This window comes from Rutidosis leptorrhynchoides, chromosome 6 (genome assembly GCF_046630445.1).
Source record: "Rutidosis leptorrhynchoides isolate AG116_Rl617_1_P2 chromosome 6, CSIRO_AGI_Rlap_v1, whole genome shotgun sequence".
NCBI classification, from domain to species: domain Eukaryota; kingdom Viridiplantae; phylum Streptophyta; class Magnoliopsida; order Asterales; family Asteraceae; genus Rutidosis; species Rutidosis leptorrhynchoides.
Window position 1 is genome coordinate 274,560,261 of NC_092338.1, and position 13,775 is coordinate 274,574,035.

General features: G+C 32.8%; 2 protein-coding genes and 1 long non-coding RNA gene across 11 annotated transcripts; 2 read left to right on the forward strand and 1 right to left on the reverse strand.

Moving 5' to 3' along the window:
• The first annotated feature begins 208 nt into the window (after positions 1–208).
• LOC139854500 (uncharacterized) lies at positions 209–1,807 on the forward strand. The gene is made up of 3 exons (XM_071843801.1): positions 209–278; positions 375–813; positions 898–1,807. The coding sequence occupies exons 1-3, from the start codon at positions 209–211 to the stop codon at positions 1,805–1,807; spliced, it is 1,419 nt and encodes a 472-aa protein (XP_071699902.1).
• A 1,010-nt stretch (positions 1,808–2,817) lies between these two features.
• LOC139854501 (uncharacterized) lies at positions 2,818–5,908 on the forward strand. Its single transcript, XM_071843802.1, has 2 exons — positions 2,818–3,289; positions 4,248–5,908. The coding sequence occupies exons 1-2, from the start codon at positions 2,818–2,820 to the stop codon at positions 5,906–5,908; spliced, it is 2,133 nt and encodes a 710-aa protein (XP_071699903.1).
• Positions 5,909–7,372: 1,464 nt separating this feature from the next.
• LOC139852050 (uncharacterized) lies at positions 7,373–12,654 on the reverse strand. Of its 9 annotated transcripts, none has more exons than XR_011760894.1 (9): positions 12,426–12,654; positions 11,629–12,299; positions 10,131–10,988; positions 9,955–10,044; positions 9,234–9,360; positions 8,966–9,078; positions 8,768–8,858; positions 7,784–8,296; positions 7,373–7,694 (listed from the first exon to the last, which is right to left on the reverse strand). It is a non-coding gene; the product is annotated as an uncharacterized lncRNA (long non-coding RNA). The 9 variants fall into 9 exon arrangements; XR_011760901.1 differs by lacking the exon at positions 12,426–12,654 and having other exon boundaries at positions 7,376–7,694; positions 7,784–7,887; positions 8,244–8,296; positions 11,629–12,402; XR_011760899.1 differs by lacking the exon at positions 12,426–12,654 and having other exon boundaries at positions 7,376–7,694; positions 7,784–7,887; positions 7,995–8,296; positions 11,629–12,402.
• Between the last annotated feature and the right edge of the window lie 1,121 nt (positions 12,655–13,775).

Below are 13,775 nucleotides of genomic sequence, written 5' to 3' on the forward strand. Positions count from 1 at the left end.
CTGTTTCAACGCCAAACTCGAACTAAAATGAGGGTATTACAATTTTATTTTTGTATTTGTTAGTGACATATCAATCTTAGTACAATTAAATTCAAGTGTTATGAAAACTTTTATATATTATTTCAACATTTCCGGGCATATTGCTGGAAAAACATCGCGGACTAATAAATGTAGAGCAAGGATAAATGCAAACATTCGAGCCCCGGTAATGCAAATTCCAACAGATGATGAACAATTTCATGTGTCACAGATAAAGAAGTTGTTTGGAATTTCTAAAGGTGAAGTGCCACATATAATACTTAACATGCTATTTAACATTTTTGGTACATAGTTTTTTATTATAACGTACATTTTATCTACTTTTTTGCGTACAGATTATTTCGACCATGGTGATCCTACTTTCATATGCAGTTACTGTCGTGCTACTCTCTGGCGTTCTGAGTCGCTAACAAACAATCCGAATGGTCGAAAAATATGTTATTCTATGTGTTGCGGTCAAGGGAAAGTAGAGCTGCCACCAGTACCACAACCTCCATCTCTATTCTTGCGTTTATATCAAAATAAACATTCAAATAGCAAGAACTTTATGAAATATATCAGGACATACAACAATATGTTTGCATTCACTTCAATGGAAGGTAAAATAGATAAATCTATCAACAATGGTCGTGGTCCGAATGTCTTTAGGATGTCAGGAAAAAACTGCCATCGTACTGGTAGCCTCCTTCCAAATGATGGTTATAGTCCAAAATTTTCACAGCTATTCATTTATGATACAGAAAATGAGGTTCATCATCGTATGAATTCAGTCAGGTTAGATTTATATGCCTAACTAATCAAATTGTGCATATTTCTTTTGATAAATATTTTGATTTATATAATTTCATTTTCTTACAGAAGTGGAGGATGTGTTAGTGGAGGATGTGTTGATGATAAAGCGCAAACACTTGATTCCACACTCATTCTCGAACTTAAGAATGTTTTAGATGCTTGCAATCCATTAGTAGAGGCATATAGAATGGCCCGTGATGGTTTTGCAGAGAATCCACACCGTCGTCTTAGATTAAGACTTATAGCAAGCAGGACTACTGATGGCAGGACTTATAACCTACCAACAGTTTCAGAAGTAGCAGGACTAATAGTAGGTGATATCGACTCATCATTTGAGGCGAGAGATATTATTGTTGAAACACAAATCGGTCAGTTGCAACATATAAGCGAGTTGCATCCATCCTATTTGTCGCTTCAGTATCCAATGTTATTTCCTTTAGGACAAGATGGTTATAGACGCGGTATCAAGCATAGAAATGCCGATAATAATACCACTGGTCATAGTGAATTAACATTCAGAGAGTACTTTTCATATCATATCCAAGATAGGGTTAATACACCTTCTTTGATGCACTTGGCAAAAATGTTGTACCAACAATTTTTGGTAGACGCGTATACTATGATCGAATCTGACAGGTTGACGTACATACGTTATCAACAAAAAAAGATGCAATTGACAAGTGCCAGTGATGCATCTAATAATGTCACAGAAGGAAATACAATCGCGTCAAACACGGGAAAGAGGATAATCTTGCCTTCCTCATTTACTGGAGGTTCCAGATATCTGATGCAAAATTATTTGGATACAATGGTGATAGTCAGACATTTTGGATACCCAGATTTGTTCATAACTTTCACGTGTAACCCTACTTGGCCAGAGATTGCTCGGTTTCTGAACAATAAGCAACAAAATCCGGAAGACAGGCCTGATATTTTATGCAGATTATTCAAAATAAAGTTGGATAGTATGATTTAGGATTTGAAAAAAAAACACATATTTGGAGAGATGGACTCAGGTACATACAACATTACATATTAAATTACAAAATATATTTGATACATTATAATTAGTTAACGACCTATTTTCTCTTAATTATAATTTGTATTAATCACACGTTCTTTGTGCAGTTCTTTATAGGATTGAATTTCAGAAACGTGGACTCCCTCACGCACACATTTGCGCATTTTTGAAATCAGCTTATAAGTTAAGGACCAGTCAGGACATCGATTCTATAATTTCTGCTGAAATTCCAGACGAGACAACTGATCTGGACCTATATCAGCTTGTGGCAGACTTTATGATGCATGGTCCTTGTGGTACTTAAAACCCGAAGAGTCCTTGTATGAATGAAACGACAAAAACCTGCACCAAATCATTTCCAAAGAGATTTGAAGAGCATACGTCTGTTGATGAGAATGGATACCCTATTTATAGAAGACGTGTCGTGTTTACAAAGGTGAAGCTGAACTTCACAATGGATATGTGGTTCCATACAATCCTTTTCTTTTAAAAAAATACCAGTCACATATAAACGTCGAAAGGTTTAACCAATCTGGTGCCATTAAATATTTGTTCAAGTATATAAACAAAGGATATGACAGGATAACTGCAGGTTTAGTAACGAATGATGACAGTAATGGTGAAGTCAATGGAAAACCCGTTGATGAAATCAAAGAGTATTACGACTGCAGGTATAATAATATACAATAGATAATACATCTTTTATTGTTCTCAATTTTTTTGGACAAATACTTTTTATCTAACTCGAATCTACTAAATATATAAATATATTTTTTGGCAGGTATATTTCAGCTTGCGAAGCTGCTTGGAGAATTTTTGGGAACGAAATTCACTATAGAACTCATGCAGTTGAAAGGTTATCGTTTCATCTTCCTAATGAACAACCTGTTGTTTTTGAAGATGAAGCGGATCTTCAAGATGTGATTTAAAATCCGTCAGTAGCAGCATCTCAGTTTACCAATTGGATGGAAAGGAATAAAACGGATGAGAATGCTCGCAACCTAACATATGTGGAATTCCCTCAAAAGTATGTTTGGAATTCATCTGATAGAGTTTGGACGGTAAGGAAAATAAAACCAAAGTTAGGACGAATACATCATGTTCCTCCTTCTGCTGGTGAAGCATACTTCTTGAGGATTCTTTTAAATAAGGTAAAAGGTCCAACATGCTTTGAAGATATTAGAATGGTGAACGGAAAGCTTTGTCCTACATTTAAGGATGCTTGCTATGAATTTCGTTTGTTAGATGATGACAAAGAATATGTAGAAGCCATTCAGCAAGCAAGTCAGTATTCAACTGGGCTGTATTTAAGATCCTTATTTGTGATGTTGTTAGTTTCAAACAATTTGTCTAGACCAGAGGATGTATGGTCACAGTGCAGTAACCTACTTGGTGAGGACATACTCCACAAGCAAAGAAAAAGACTCGGGTTTCCAGGTACATTTACAACAACTAAATCTTTATTATTAAAACATGTAAAAATTATTTATGCTAAAGTCTTATATGATGGTTGACATAACTAACTTTAAAAATATACATATTTGAACCTGTAGCAAAAAAAAAAAAAAAAAAAAAAAAAAAAAAAAAAAAAAAAAATTCTAACAAAAAATATCCATTTACCATCTTTTGAAAAATCAATATATTTTCTGTTTGCCTGAAAAAAAAAGAAAATAATAATCTTTTACAAGTTGGTTTGAGCCTGTAGTAAGCACACTCTATGAATATACATGTTACTACTAACAGGCCTATAATAAGAGTATTATGACATTATAAATCAATAAAGTTAACAAAATCACTATTTAGAATATATGGTCAATGTCAGACTATAGTGTTTTAATAATAAAGTGATTAGAAGGCACATTTTTTTCACATAAATAATCTTATAGCAAAACTGCTGTTATTTAGGTTCAATGCACAATACCTTCATTGATTTAGTGTTTCTATAATGATATAATCATTCTGGAAATATAAGAATCAATTTTAAGTGAAATTTGTATGCTTAAAATAAGCAATGGTCCTTTCATGACAAATTATAATGAATTACAACCATATCTACCAAAAGTCTTCATTTTTGGTTGACTGATAAAAAGTCAAAAATTGGGTAATTAGTTGACTTTTCAATCTACTAGAAATCAAATACCAATTACATGTACCTAATTTACGTGGTTAATAAAATAGTATCAATTTTCTCTTCAGACTAAACATTATATCAGTAAGTTGAAAACTAACAACACTACACCAGAGACATCATAAAATTTAAGTACTCACCATCTCCTTATGATTATATGATTATTTGTGTTATGAGTATTTCATAAACACATTTGTCTTAAATTAGTATAAAACTACTCATAACCTAGCAATTAAATTATTTTTCTAACACAAATTTTTTTGACAGCGTATACCATGGAGCAAAAGGATATTGACAATCATACATTGTATGAAATTGAGTTACTCTTGCGCAATCAAGGGAGTTCGTTGAACAAGTTTCCGGGAATGCCGTATCCATCCAGTGAGTTTGTTATAGATACTACTAACAGAGTAATTCACGATGAGCTACGTTATGATCGTGTAGCCTTGAAATCAGAGCATGAAAATTTGTTTAGTAGTTTGACTTCAGAGCAAAAAGGTGTGTATGAGGTTATTGTGTCCGCTATTCATAATAATGTTGGAGGTGTGTTCTTTGTGTATGGGTATGGCGGTACTGGCAAAACTTTTTTGTGGAAAACACTCTCTACTGCCATTCGATCTAAGGGAAAAATTGTATTAAACGTTGCTTCAAGTGGAATTGCATCACTTTTGCTAAGTAGCGGTAGAACAGCTCATTCCAGATTTGTGATTCCAATAAATATAAACGAGGATTCTGTTTGTTCTATTAATGTTGACAGTCAACTTGCGGATTTGTTAAGACAAGCTTCTTTAATAATATGGGATGAAGCTCCTATGATACACAAACATTGTTTTGAAGCTCTTGACAGGACATTGAGAGATATAATGCGACAAACGTCACCGGAGAATGAGGATAAAGTGTTCGGAGGAAAAGTGATTGTTTTTGGTGGAGACTTTAGACAAATTCTGCCGGTTGTTCCTAAAGGTAGCAAACAAGACATCGTGAATGCTTCTTTGAACTCATCATATCTCTGGGATCACATTAAAGTACTGACTTTGACTGTAAACACGAGGTTACAATCGGGATGCAATAAAGAAGAAGTGGCTGATAAGAAAGCGTTTGCAAACTGGATTTTAGATGTTGGCAATGGAATGGTTGGAGGACAAAATGATGGGGAAGTTGAAATCACCATACCAGATGAGTTTCTAATTAAGCAAACTGACGATCCAATTAAATCTATTGTTGATTCAACATACCCCGATCTGATTAATAATCTATATGAGCATGCATATTTTCAAGAGAGAGCTATTCTTGCTCCTACGCATGAACATGTAGATTTAATTAATGATCGTTTGTTACAACTTGTCCAGGGGGAAGAAACCACTTACTTGAGTTGTGATGGTGTGGATGCGTCTGACAACTCTATGACAGGTGATCCTGGTATGCAAACTCCTGAATTTCTAAACAGTCTGAAGTTTTCAGGTATTCCTAATCACAAGTTGGTTTTAAAAGTAGGTGTTCCGATCATGTTACTAAGAAACATTGACCAACCAAATGGTTTGTGTAATGGAACAAGACTTAGAGTTATTAAACTTGAGAAATCCTTGATAACAGCTAGGGTTATAACTGGTACAAATATTGGCTTTGAAACCTTGATTCCGCGCATGAAAATGAGTCCATCCAATAGAACATTACCTTTTAAGATCACTAGAAAGCAGTTTCCAGTAGCTATGTGTTTTGCCATGACTATTAACAAAAGTCAAGGTCAATCGTTGTCCCAAGTTGGGTTGTTTTTACCACGTCCAGTATTTACTCATGGACAGTTATACGTTGCTATTTCAAGAGTAAAGAATAAAAAGGGATTGAAGATACTCATATGTGATAAGGACATGAATGTTTCAAACACTACAACTAATGTTGTTTACAAGGAAGTTCTACAAAGCCTATAATATATCATTGTTGAGAAGGTATTCTCTTATTTTTTTTTTTTTTTTTTTAAGTTATATTTCTTTTGAAATTAACCAACACATTGATGACTTACTTTTAAGATTTTACTATGTTGATATGTTATTTACTATTTTTCTTGATTCTTATGTAGTGATCAAAGTTTTGACGAGAACTGCTGACTACAACATGAGTGAGCAAAGATTTACTAATTCAATGATGCTATATGGAGTGCGTTTCTGTATTGTTCAAGTTTACTTTTAATGTGGTTTTTACAATTATGTGGACTGCCTATTGCAACAATATGTTGCCAATAATATTTATTTTGATAATTACATTATTTATGTTTGCAAATTTATTCATTTTTCATAATCAATGTTTACATTACATTTCACTGATTAAAGTGATTACAACAGTATCGATTCAAGTGTTTGATTTTGATTATGTTTCAACTTTTTTCTCCTTACGTTTCTGATTACAGTGATAATAACAAGCTGATTATCATTTAAAGCTATTAAAAAAAAAGAATTCTTTTATTTAACCCGTGAAATCACGGGTCATTAACTAGTATTTATAATTACGTATTATAATGTTATTGTGATCTAAGAATGTCATTAATTATAATCAACTTACATAATAATCACTTTAGATAAAAAAAAATCAGATTAGTTAATATTAATCATCTTATGTTAATATTAACCATAGTTAATATAGTTGTTAAGTATATGTATACGACCACAAATATTCATAATCGTATTACATTTCAACCGGGTTATTATACATATCCCACTAAAAATGAATTCGTCCTAAAATCTAAATAACAAGAATTGGCACAATGATTAACAAATACGAAGACGATAGGCCACTATCGGTCTCCAACAGTCGTAGTAAAATGACCCGTGGAACCACGGGTTCGTTTAAACGAAACAGTTTAATGTTACGTTTTAGGTATTAAGTGAATGTAAATATTAAAGTCATTTAGTTTAATGACCCATGGAACCACAGATTTCAACTAAGAAACTTGTCATTGTAATACATTGTTATTACAAACATATTGATGCACTTAACTTGGTCAGAATAAATGAACATTTATTTTCCCACTACTTTCTTCTAACTTTTTATTTTGCATACATATGTAACGTAATTGATCCTATAACTAGCTAAGAAACGGCCGCGCGTTGCTACGGCTCTATTCGTTATGTCTATGGTGATGTAGTGTGAGACGCACTGTATGATGAAGTTCTTGGACGGTCGTTGTTTTTGGTGAATAATGTCAGTCGTGTTCCCCTTTAACCACAATAATAATTGTTTTTTCCAGAATAAAGTGTTTGGGCAATAGATTAGTAGCACTGCCTAAAATTTTGACCCATTTCTTTATGGATCATATCATGTAAAAGAACAAAATCAACAATCAAATGAGTTGAATGGTTTTTTGTCATCGTTCTTGACTTTTAATGTGTTCATTTCTTAAACCATATTTTCAGAAAAAATGCTTTTTCAGAAGTATGCTAACTTTGTAACAATATTGTTTCTATCATCCACTTAACACTATATTAAAATAGTTCTAGATAGACGACCGAGACATTGCATTGTGAACACCTGATCCAATATATTATGACTCGTATAAAATATATCTAATGATTATTGACACATACATGATTTGCAGCAACCCGCCCATGCTGACACCTCACTAATATTTGAAGTTTTATCAAATTAATAAACTGAGAATGGTGTTTTAGTCCATCCAAGGCTACACCTGTTACGATTCAATTATGTCCGTGAGGCATCAATCTGCAAATGCACCACCAATTTTTTCCAAATTATACGATGATATTAATAACTATTATGGAACTTGAAAAGAGATTTTCAATAAGACAGACCTTCAAATATGAAGTCTGCACGACTGATGACAACGAACCCCCTACCTTCAGATTGATCACCAAACACTTTGTCCCTCATATCCGTATAAAACATCAGAAGTTTGCTTCATTCCAATTCAACTATGTTAGTTACCAATCCAACATATAACTATACATAATACTGTATCAAATTGACATAACAAATTTCAATATTAGTAGAAATCAAGCTTACATGCGGGAATGTTATGAGCCCTTTATGAGAAGATCTATAGAGTAAAATTATAATTATAATTATATTATATTTTAAAGATGAATTATTATGATTAATTAATAATACAATTCTGGTGCTTTTAGCCTGTTTGGCCCGTTCAACTCAATCGACTGGTTCCTTTTGTGCTAAGCTTATTTTCTACAATACGACTGACCCATTAGATATCCGAATAAGTCCATTTATAAATAATGGGTCAAGAAGATCTATCACCTCTGTCATGAAGTTAAGGTGGTCCACCTACTTTGCATAAAAAGCCTAACAAACTGCAAATCAAAAACGGAACTGATGTAAATGGATAGACCCTTAATTTGTTGGCCTCAAGAGAATATTAAAGAATTAAAGAGTGAGAAACTTTTTTGTCCCACTACAGTACCAATCAATCAAATACAGGGATTATTAATAATCAATAATGTGTGGTAACAACTGGAAATTTAGTTAAATATCTTAAGATCAAGAACTGGATAAGGCAGAATCAAGGTTCCTCTTAATTATACAATAATGGATATTAGTAAATACCGTTTTCCTACCCTCATTAATGAAAAAGTCACAAACTTTATACTATAACATATGTGCAGAACTTCTATAAAGACAAAAAATGATTGTTTGTAATTTTGTATCCGTATTCATGCAATGATCAAAAATCAAACCAACTCAACTCCATTTAATAAAATAATACACAAATGATATATGCAAAAGCTAAATTACCGTGGACAAAAGATGAATAAATCAATTACCGTGGACAAATTTTCATGAATCCGTACCTCCCCTCTGCTCTTGTTTGATTCCAAAAGAGCCATCTTTATAAACCCCAATTATGTCTATTGTCTAAAGAAAAACCATATAAAAAAATATTAATAATTTTAGACTAAAAAGATCAAAAACGGTAGTATAACATACTAAACACAAAAGTTTCAGACTGGATTAGACAGTACGTTGACAATGCAAGCATCGATTGTGTCCTGGTTTCGACCATGGAAGCTTAGGCACCGTCTAACTCCGCCATGTATTTGTCGCAATCTTCACAACAACCTTTACAATTGTTTCCCTGTTAAGACCAAGCAAAAGTACTTGAAATAGAGATATTAAATAGTAGGCCTAATTCTTTACTACGATCTTGAAAACGAACTTTTATAATTTATTAAAAGTAGGTACATAGACATTAAATCTAAATGACAGAAATATAGAGCAAGAGTAACAAACTGGAGCAATCAGTCTCTAACTTCACAATTGCAACAAACCAAGCAGTTTGCGTATGTGAAAAGGAAAGTGCAACATCAAAACTTCTAACATCAAAATGGAATAAAGAACCATCCTTTAAGTCCATAACCTGAACACAACATGAATTATGTCAGTCTGATTACAATCCGGAGGCAAAAAATGTCTACACAACTATATATTGCAATAAATAAAAAGAGTTTGTGAGGATAAACTGAACCATAATCTGTTGTACAGTTGCATAGGGACTAAATACGATAATAGGTCATGTTGCCTTTGTAAACATCTCCTTAAGATGCAACGTCCATAATATAAGGCAAAACGCACGCCCAACTACCACTACCCGGCCCATTACTGTTAAAATCCGGTAGGACTTGCAGATGGGGCGGTACTACGGGTCTAGTGGTCTTTTAAGCTGGTGGTTTAAAACGTTGCACTGGTTCTTCAAATCAAATAAAGTCAATCAACAATTACAGACAGTATTTCTATTGAAGCATAGTATGAAGCACAAAAAAGCAAATGAACAAAAGGCAGTTACAATGCAGCTAAGTGAAAGTCATTGTCTAACACAGGCCACACCAACCACCACCATCACAGTTAATTCCTATTAAGTATAGCATAAGGTCATACAAAGAAAAGGCATAGTATGAAGCACAAATCAAAAAATGAACAAAAGGCAATTAGGATATAGCAGAGTGAAACTCACTAACTTACACAACCGAAGGCTACACGGCCACCACCAACCACCACCATCGCAATTGAATGCCTACAAATATGGCATAAAGCCACACAATTTCTGCTATAATAACAAAAACGCCCTGGTGTAAGTAAACATACAAATTGAATATTAAGAATAATTGAAGAAATTTACCGATTACTAACATTGATGACGACAGTTAGTGATGAATCACATGAAACCCTAATGTTTACCAGTAACCATCGTTCCACACCGCCACAATAACCCTTCCATTATTCGATATTAGCAACATGTCGAATGAAAGCCTAATTTCCGATGGCGACGACGACTGATTTTACAAAATCGCTGAAAAATAGAATTTGTGGTGTTTGCGAGTGTGAGTATTTTGAAAGAGGTTAGCGACGACAGCATTAGCTACGGTTTCAGGTCGACGACCTCAAACCCTAATTTATAAAGTATGCAAGGAAAACCCTACTTTCAGTTTAATTGCCATTAGAAAGAAGAAGGAAAAATTAGTGGTTCCAGATGAGTAGTAGCAATCGAAAATCATTATGGAGAAACAATTACAGAGGAATTGAATCATGGATTGCGGAGATACGAAGGTGATGAATTGAGAAGGATGGGCAAATGCGTAGGTGTAAGAGCGTGGGGTTTTTTTAGTTAAGAAAAGAAAGGTCCGGAAGAAAGTGGAATTGAGGGAGACAGTGTAACAGTAGGTTGGAACAGTGTAACAGTGATGCAAAGTGGAATTGAGGGAGACAGCGTAACAGTAGGTTGGAACAGTGTTACAGTGATGCAGGAGGTTGTAGCCAATGAGTTTGAATGAATATTTACGTGATTTAGAGTATTTGTAAATAAATAAATATAAATATAAATGAGAACTCATATTTGAATAATAATCCTCTTGATCAAGACCAACATTAAAGAAGTAATGGAATATATCTTATGTTCCTCTCGGATTAACTTCACGAAAAATGTCAAGAAAGCATGAAACGTTGCAAGATCTTGGCTGGCAGGTTAAACTGCCACATAATGAAGTTAAGCTGCAAGCCAACAACATTAGATAAACTTCATTAGTATATACATATATACCCAAATTCATATGTTTAGACTGACTTGATGGTACTTTATAGTTGGATGTCTGTATGGTTAAAAAAAATGATGGTTAAGATACAAACCGTACAATCACTAAACAGAGGCCATAATAAGTAAGAAAAATCATACTTTGTTTCAAAACAGTCAACTAACATTTCATCTACTGTAACTAATAGTATTATAAAAAGCCTTTCCATCACGACTCTATAATCTACTTTAACTAATAGTATTGTTATAAAACAAAAACTAAATGAAAGCGGCTGTAAACGGTATCATACAAGGTAACTTCTTTTCTTTCAAAGATTTCATCAAACACTTTTCATGGCATGAGTGACACTAATATACAATAGAACTTCAAGAAAAATTCACAAATAACCTCGGTAAGTTTACTAAGGTCATACTCGTATAACATATGCATTTAAAATTGGCACAAATAACCCACTTAAAAGTAAATGGGTCAAAATTGTCACCTTTATTTAATACTACATACAAATTAAAAGTAAATATCAAACAATACAAAAGCACTCAAAGACATTTTTTGACAAAGCTGAATAAATTATTAATTTAACAAAAGGCAAGAAGCCATACAATTGTAGCCAAAACAATATCGTTATACAGCTATTCACTTCTTCTATGAATTTGCATACCTACAAAGATTTGATTTAAGTTCAAATTAAATCAATATCGTTATACATATATCATGTATAGAATGCATAAGTAAATACTTTTATTATTAATATCATAACACAACATCCACATCAGTAAAAAGAAAAATGAAATTGATACCATATCATAATTGCAAAATACTTGTACGAAAACCAATTTCAATGAGACATAATCACAAACACATATTGTGCAAAACAATATCTCCCTTCCAACACTTGTAGTGACCAATTCATAATCAAAAGTTGTTCAATGGTATCTTCTGACAAAAAGATAAGTTAAATGTCTATTGTTTTGATGTTCATCAACCTCAACTATCAAATTAAAACTTAATCTCAAGACAAATCAACTCATGAATGCAACACACAAATTACAACATTGTTTCGTAACATCAACTTATTTAGTACGTCTACACTAACCTGAATCGAACAAATCAAAATTTAAATGAAACTAAAATAGTTACTTACCAAAAAAGAGACGACACTGTATACATAACCGGTGACCTTACGAAGGAATATACAGAAAATTGATAATTTTGAAGACACCCATAAGAATACTGACCTTCCAGCAAGATTCAAGAGATGCAAAAGCGTTGTCTAAAAACAAATCAAGAAAATTGAGAGGTACCTTTTAACCCTAGAAAATAATATATTTTTTTTCGAAAAGCAGAAAAAAATATATATATATATTGAAATAAAATTGGAGACAAAATTGAGAGGTACCTTTTAAGACAGCGCAAATCAATTGTGATGGTTAAACTCACATGAAGGTTGAAGAAGACAGGATAAGAAATGGAGATTGAGATTAAGGGATTGGGGCGATTATGGTATCTGGGTTTTTTTTGAAACTTGGCTGTTCCTAAAGAAGAAGCACGCGTATGTATGTTTTATTTTTTTTTTACTGATTATTAATTTATTTATAACATAATGTTTTTTATTAAAAAAATTAAATCTTAAGATGATATCAGCAAGGAGTCTCACAATTTTTCTTTTTATTTTTCTATTTTTTTTATGCAGAAACGTGTATTTATGAAATCATTATTATAGAATTTTAATAGAACTTATTATTATAGATTCTTTAATTAAATATTATATCCAATAAATATAAATAAATTTATTCATAACGGATAACATAAAAATGTTATTTTCTCAACTCGTGACTTAAAATTCGTTTAACAGGTTTCATGTCGCACCCAACCAAGAATATAAATTCTTATCAAGGGTTGTCACATAAATATTACAAATAATATTTAATATTTATTATTAAATATAACATAAAAATGCTGTATATTTCACATATGTCATATAATTTAAATCAACGGACGTAAAAGTTAACGGAAAAATGAGGGTTATTACATGAGCCTACTAGAATCGAGGTCCCGGAGTTTATCCTACCAACACCATCTGTTAAGGTCCCAACTGGTCATGGGGATAATGATTTTGTGACTAATAATATTCAACTTAATAGGGGCTTACCTCCAAAAGATGATTATGTTCCTGTCACAAAAAAAAAATTTAAGGAACATGACCCTGTTCAACTTGATGATTCGCAAGGAATTAAGGACACTGATAGTAATTGAAGCTCTTCTATTGGTGTCCCTGATGGTTATATGCGTATTGATGATGACCATACTCAGGAAGCGTGTTCTCAAACTCAAGCAAAAAACCTACAATGGTTTCTCGGTTTTACATGAACTGTCTAACCTTGATAAGTTGGGTGATAATATTGGTTCTGATGCTACTGAACGGGAACAGAACTTATCTAGATTCATTCATTAATCACAAGGGTGATGCGATTGTTGATAAATGAATGTATTATCTCTTAATCTATGTGGCACGAAGTCTAGGCGAAAACATGAATGACTTCGGGAAATTTGTTTCAAACATAATGTTCATTTTCTGGGGATACAAGAATAAAAAAAGGTGTGTGTTGAATCATTCCATCTCAAATCATTATGGGGCAATTATAACTTTCAGTTTGCATGTTGTGTGTCTCAAGGTAGATCGGGTTGAAGTATATCCATTTGGGATAGGAATATGTTCGTTCAAGAACGTATTTGGTGTCATCATATT

Bases quoted from the DNA above. Each gene is read 5' to 3' on its own strand.
- LOC139854500 (XM_071843801.1), top strand. From the start codon at position 209: ATGCAAATTCCAACAGATGATGAACAATTTCATGTGTCACAGATAAAG. The intron at 279-374 runs GTGAAGTGCCAC...TTTTGCGTACAG, and splicing joins GTTGTTTGGAATTTCTAAAG to ATTATTTCGACCATGGTGAT. The intron at 814-897 runs GTTAGATTTATA...ATTTTCTTACAG, and splicing joins CATCGTATGAATTCAGTCAG to AAGTGGAGGATGTGTTAGTG.
- LOC139854501 (XM_071843802.1), top strand. From the start codon at position 2,818: ATGGAAAGGAATAAAACGGATGAGAATGCTCGCAACCTAACATATGTG. The intron at 3,290-4,247 runs GTACATTTACAA...TTTTTTTGACAG, and splicing joins AAAAAGACTCGGGTTTCCAG to CGTATACCATGGAGCAAAAG.